Source organism: Salvelinus sp. IW2-2015, linkage group LG23 (genome assembly GCF_002910315.2).
Source record: "Salvelinus sp. IW2-2015 linkage group LG23, ASM291031v2, whole genome shotgun sequence".
NCBI classification, from domain to species: Eukaryota; Metazoa; Chordata; class Actinopteri; order Salmoniformes; family Salmonidae; genus Salvelinus; species Salvelinus sp. IW2-2015.
Window position 1 is genome coordinate 30,570,397 of NC_036863.1, and position 6,478 is coordinate 30,576,874.

General features: G+C 42.1%; 1 protein-coding gene across 4 annotated transcripts; it reads left to right on the forward strand.

Annotated features, from left to right (window-relative positions):
- Positions 1–976: 976 nt before the first annotated feature.
- On the forward strand, positions 977–6,065 carry nup62l (nucleoporin 62 like). Of its 4 annotated transcripts, none has more exons than XM_023967917.2 (13): positions 977–1,084; positions 1,519–1,774; positions 2,271–2,662; positions 2,782–2,865; positions 3,040–3,138; positions 3,275–3,394; positions 3,569–3,665; positions 3,814–3,958; positions 4,105–4,154; positions 4,298–4,432; positions 4,521–4,632; positions 5,073–5,139; positions 5,271–6,065. In XM_023967917.2, the coding sequence occupies exons 2-13, from the start codon at positions 1,527–1,529 to the stop codon at positions 5,360–5,362; spliced, it is 1,641 nt and encodes a 546-aa protein (XP_023823685.1). In that variant the 5' UTR covers positions 977–1,084; positions 1,519–1,526; the 3' UTR covers positions 5,363–6,065. The 4 variants fall into 4 exon arrangements, with proteins under 4 accessions (XP_023823685.1, XP_023823687.1, XP_023823688.1 ...); XM_023967919.2 differs by having other exon boundaries at positions 3,106–3,138; XM_023967918.2 differs by having other exon boundaries at positions 1,001–1,089.
- The last annotated feature ends 413 nt before the right edge of the window (positions 6,066–6,478 follow it).

The following is a 6,478-nucleotide window of genomic DNA, read 5'->3' on the forward strand; positions in this document are numbered from 1 at the left end:
AGGGAGATGCAGTTGCAAGGTAGAGTAGGGTATAGACCGGGGACCACTGAGCAGGTGGGTGGAGACGTATAGAAGAGAACTGGTGACGTTCATAGCAGGAGTAATTAATAGCTGTGCTGAAAAAGTTTAACACAGTCAGAATACAGCTAATTGTGAAAGCAGCTCAGAGATATCTTGATATGACAGGGCTGACATTGGAAGAGGTTCAATATTACCTCAATCAGCTGAGGCAGAAGCCATGTATTACTGAGGGTAAATCTACAATGGCACACTCAAAGCTTGTTTGGCCCTTACATGTCCAATGAGCTTAAATCCAAYAGTTTTTTTCATATTAGACATATTGCACTGTACACTTTTCTGCATGTTGTATCACAGTTAAAGGGGTCCATTCTACTTTTACTTTACAATCTGGAATTTACAGCTCAATGAATAAAGTATGTTTGACCAAATTGCATCTATTGACTTCATAAACAAACATTGTTTGTAGAATGAGCAGCGACGCTCCTGTAAACTGTGGCTTTGGAAACGAAAGGTGCTCCGGAGAAGAATGGACCCCCTTTTATTGCGACACAATTTACAGGGAATTGTGTATGCTGCAATATGCCAATATGAAAAAACGAAGTGCATTTAAGCTGCTTGGTCACTCTTTACGGTTGGCAAAATGAGCACCAACGCTTCTCTGGGTGTAAATTCTGGATTTGGAAACTACAAGTGTACAAGTGCTCCTGAGTAGTATGGACTCCTTTTACTGCGACAACGTACATACAAGGGTGTGTGTGGTGCAAAAAATTATAGTACAAACATTGACCATTTTTAGATATGAAATAAACATCACATATCTCAGAAATTATTTTAATTATTCTTTGTATGATAACTATAAAATATCGATAAATGTGCATGTTTTCCATTTTCGCCCTATTTCATTTACAAAGTATGCAGGACGGGACTCTTCAGAAGGATTCCAAAAATCCTTGTCCCGGAAGTACTTAGTTACATAGCGATGTTGTTACCGCAATCAAAAGCGTTCATAGTGYGCGCAGATAGCAATCGTTCAATTTCATCTCTTGTCGGAAGAAGAGGGGAGGTATGGTAATTTTATCAATTGACAGGATTTGTTCCTTGTCAGTGAACGAACATGTATACTCTTGTTTAGATGGTGGTATTGCAATACAACGTTAATATATGGCGTTTAGTTCACTAGCTAACTCGTTCGTATTTTAGTAGTGAGCTAGCTAACGTTAATTGACTAACTTACTAACTAGAACACTAACGTTAGCTAAGTAAGTACGCTAACTTGCTATAGTATAACAACCGTTCTCCCAGAATGTCTATTTATAAATATTGTCAGTGTAAAAAATAGATAAGTCAAAGAAGTGGCATGGGGTTGACCTGTATAAATCTGCATATCTTATTATGTGGCTAGCTAAATTGTGCTAGTGGGTGAAGACGTTGAAGGGACTATGACATCGGTACGATGTAATGTCATTGTATTCATCTCTACCTTGTCCTCCTTCCTAGATAGGACAATGAGTGGAGGATTCAACTTTGGACAAGCGTCCAATACTGGATTCAGCTTTGGAGCTCCCAAAACCACAGCTGCGCCAGCCACAGGCTTTGGGAATGCAAGTGCTGCACCTACAACTCCAGGTGGTGGCTTCTCTTTTGGACCCCCCAATCCTGCCCAGCCCCCAAACAGTACAAACTCAACTGGAGGATTCAGCTTTGGGAACCCTACACAGAACAGTACTCCAGCAGGAGGAGGCTTCTCTATTGGGTGGGTGCATTGGATGATGTAATTTACATGGATGTTTGGATAGTTATAGCGCTTAATCTTGGGTAGGTTGTTACCTGTTTTAGCTTTTAGTTAGCCTGACGACTCACACAACTCTTCGGCTGYTCTATTGTTCATTTCATACTTTTAGTCTGAGACTGCCATCATTAAAGTCATTTTTGGGGACGAGGGGAACAAGGGGTGTTAAACAAAACAGTTATCAGGGTTTGTCTCGTCGCTAACCATTCAAAGATAATGACGTGTGTTCTGGATCTCTACCCCAACCAATCTGTTTTTGGACCATTCAGACTGCCCTGAATGTGTTCGCATTCAATGAAGATTCTGGGAGGTTCTCAGATTGACTCATTGCGGAGAAGAAACTGACATCCGTGGGTGTCGCGTCTGGCTGGAACAAGGAGTCTGGCTAGCAAGGCAAACTTTTAGTTGGATTGTAATGTAGATTTTCTAATGTGTTCTTTTCTCTTACTTTTATCTCTAGGACTCCCACTGCTAAACTCAATCTGGGCACACCAGCTGCCTCTCAACCAGCACCGACAGGGCTAACTATGGGGATGGCAACCCCCACCTCTGGGGCAGGTTTTGGACTTGGTGGGGGTTTCACCGCACAAACCACTGCTGTTTCCACAGGAGGGGGGTTCAGCTTTGGGACCGCAGGGGGGCTTGGAGCCCCTGTTTCCCAAACTCAGGCTCAACCAGCAGCAGCTGGTGGGCTCTCTTTAGGAACTCCTGCTGCAACCGCTCAAATGATGGGAGGTGGGTTTAGTTTTGGTGCCGCCAAGGTCCAGGCAGCCCCTACCGTAACCGCAGGAGGGGGCTTCTCATTTGGGAACAGCGCCCCTGCCACCCTCTCCCTGGGGAACCAGTCCACAGGTGAGTTTTCTGAGTTTCTAGTCAGCTCAGTTGATCAGATTATGGGTAATGTACAGTAAATTACATGTTTACATTGGGTGTTTTGTGCATCCTGAATGAGTGTATTTTATTTCCCTCAGGTCTGAACTCTGTGGCCCTGGCCTCAACAGCTGCACCAACCACAACCCAGGGTGGAGGATTTGCTTTTGGTGTCAAACCTTCAGGTAAATGGGGGAGTCGGAGATGTTTGGCATATGTCATTTGTCAAATAAATAGCTGACAAATTGGAGAAAAATAAATGTTTGAAACTGTCTCAGAAAATGTTTTATCTCTGAATGGACATGTGTGTGCCTATTTTTCAACTGATATCAAGTTGATCTATTTTTCTTTCTCTAAAGCTACTCCAGCCCCTGCTGTAACTGCCTCGGCTACCCAGGCCTCATTAGGTTCTTCTCTCTTTGCAGTACCAGCATCAACGGCAGCAGTCACAGGTTTTCGTGAGTTTTATCCTCTAACTCTTGCCTGATAAATCAAATGTCAGCAAATAACTCATAACTAAGGTTAAATGGTCTTTCTGACATTCTGTGGTGGCATTAATTTTATTTTCTGTTACCCGTACTCTCTCCTGATCAGTGGGTGCTTCCCTCACCTCAGCCGCCCCGGCTGCCACATCAGCAGCAGGAAGTACCCTGGGCTTCATGCTCAAACCCCTGGGAGCAGTCACTGCCACCACCACAGCACCAGCTGGCACAGGTATCGTACTGTTTCATCATACAGGGTTATTGGCATAACTAAAGCTTGATATTGTTGCTTGTTTATGCAAAATTCTGTAACTGGGCTTGTTTGTCTTTGATGAATTCTGGTCATATTGAGGAATTCATCACTGTAGTGAATTTTATGTTTTCGCTACCACTGGCTCTACAACAGGTTTTTCACTGGGTATGAAACCTGCGGGTGCCACTGGCATTGGCACAACGGCCCCAATCACTGGAATAGCCACAACCATCACTACTGTTACAGCAAGGTACTGCGGGGTTTAGCCAGCCAAGTTCATTACGTCTCTCACTGCTTCTGTATCCTCAACCTTTTTTGCATTTCTCTAAATACATCCTTATCCACTCTTAGCCCTAGTCGTTTCAATGTGACCCTGTCCATTTACTCCCCCTCTGCAGTGCTCCTCCAGTGATGTCCTACGCCCAACTAGAGGGTCTCATCAACAAGTGGAGTCTTGAGCTGGAGGACCAGGAGAGGCACTTCTTACAGCAGGCTACCCAGGTAAACGCCTGGGACCGCACGCTGGTGGAGAACGGAGAGAAGGTAAACAGACATGGCACTTCTCGCGGTGACTGCACCATTAGAATCTAGGCCATGCTATTTGTTTTAATCTCATGAAATGGCCTTCAATTGAATTTTGGGGTGTCTTCATGGCAGATTTTAAGAGGATGTTCATCTCGTTGTTACAGATCACATCACTGCACAGGGAGATGGAGAAGGTGAAACTGGACCAAAGAAGGTGGGAGTTAACTGGTTTATGTCTAATCTTTGAATACACCAGATTCTGAATTCTGGCCTTTATCTGTGACAAGTAGTCATTGTGTTACTATTGTGTCAAAGTTATTGGATGACCTTGTGTTTCTGCTCTCTAACCCATCCCAGGCTGGACCAGGAGCTGGACTTCATCCTGTCACAACAGAAGGAACTGGAGGACCTACTGTCCCCGCTGGAGGAGTCTGTCAAAGAACAGAGTGGAACTATCTACATGCAGAATGCCGACGAGGAACGCGAGAGAACGTAAGGTTTTAACAAAGGGCTTTGAGTGAGAACTGATTCATGACTATATGGTTGTGATATTTCATTTTCATGCATTCTCTTTCTGAAGGTACAAGCTTGCAGAGAACGTGGACGCCCAGCTGAAGAGGATGTCCCAAGATCTAAAGGAAATAATTGAACACCTGAACACATCCTGTGGGCCAGCTGATACCAGTGACCCGGTGAGAAAGAAAAACAGATGGTCTACTGAATACCTGGCTGCTTCTGCTTCTATATTGCTACAGTTATTCTAAATCAAATGTTATGTCACATACTTTGTAAACAGGTGTGGAGAAATGCTTACTTATGGGCCCTTCAAAAATGCAGAGAAAGAAAATGGAGAAATAATAGAAAAGTAAAACATGTAATAATACACAATAAGTAACGGTGACTTGACAATACAAGGGGTACAAGTACAATGTGCTCATTAATACAGTCGATGTGCAGGGGTATGTCATTTAAGTAGATCTGTACATACTGTATAACTACGAATATTTTTTTTATTGGCAAATACAGCATTTTTCATAACTGTTTTTACCTGTAATGAATACATCCTTGTATAGTTTTATTTAGGGAGGAGGAATTGAATAATTAGGTATGCTGACACTTTTCCTCTTTTTAGCTTCAGCAGATCTGTAAAATTCTCAATGCCCACATGGACTCTCTTCAATGGATTGACCAGAACTCGGGTCAGTATTTAACCTATGGTCTAGAGAAGCTTGAGTAAACTACTTCCACAACTAACTTGACCTTTCTGATACGGAGTCAAGACTTCCTTCAAACCATATTAACTCTGTAATATCTCCCTGTCTTTCCTCAGTGCTTCTACAGAGAAGGGTGGAGGATGTGTCCAAACTCTGCGACAACCGACGCAAAGAGCAGGAGAAGACTTTTCGCATAACATTTGGTTAACCTAGAGAATTGTAATGTCTCAGAAAATAATGTGAATGTGCATTAGGCTAGTTTTTAATGCAATGAAGATATTTTTGAGAGGAGTTATGATAAAGATGTGCTTAATGCATCAATTGTGATATTTATTTATTTATTATAGAAACCTACTCCAAGCTAGGGTTTTAGATATGAACTTCCACACGGGTGATGAGCAAATAATACATTCTATGAGTAAAGGAACAATTCGGCACATATTGTGCTCATATGCTTTAGGGCTCGATTCATTCTGTAACGTTTAAACTCAGCGCTGTAGAAATGTAAAGGTAATTTCAGATTGAGCCGACATGCATTTACCGTGAATGCAGTCTCTGCGACCGATGTAGCGCAGGTCTTTAGTGCTACGGATTAAATTGAGCTTCAATTAACCAACACGTGTTGCTGAACACAACACCATATGTATTTATTTGGCAGTTCAAAAAAGTAATGAATGCACAATTACATGTTTTGTTCAGTGTGAGACACTGTATTTGTTGCGTGTCGACCATATCCCTCCCCCACCAGTTATCAACTCCATAGTATTCAGCATCAAAGCCTTGACTACATTAACTCCATATAGAAACGTACACTAGCCTCGACAACGGCAGATCATAGTAAAGCTAGTCAAGTGACTATGCAAAGCAGAACATAATTTGTTTCTTTCCTAATAAAAATACTGTGCATATCATTTTGTGACAAAAAAAATGGTGTTGGTGTCCCCTAACAGTAAAATTAGCATTTCATAGATTTTTCTATATCTTTTTAAAATCAGACAACTGTCAGTCTTAAGGRAAATAGGTTATTCTGTAAGAAAATGTGTTATACAGGGTAGCAGTGCTGCTGGTATGCATTGGTCAGGGGTAGACCAATGATGTATATAAACCCTGGATTGCTGATGCTATGTACTGGTGGCCAATGAGAGGTTTAAGCTACCGGTCGGCCATATTGGCAGTCTTCATAGGAATGAATAGAATTCCACAGTAATTCAATGTTTCAAAGATTACATGTTAAGTATTTGTTTTAGTGGTGACAGTAACAATTTGTCTAAGAATGCAATGTGTGTCTGAGTGAATGTGTATATGCACTAAAATGTTAAGTTTC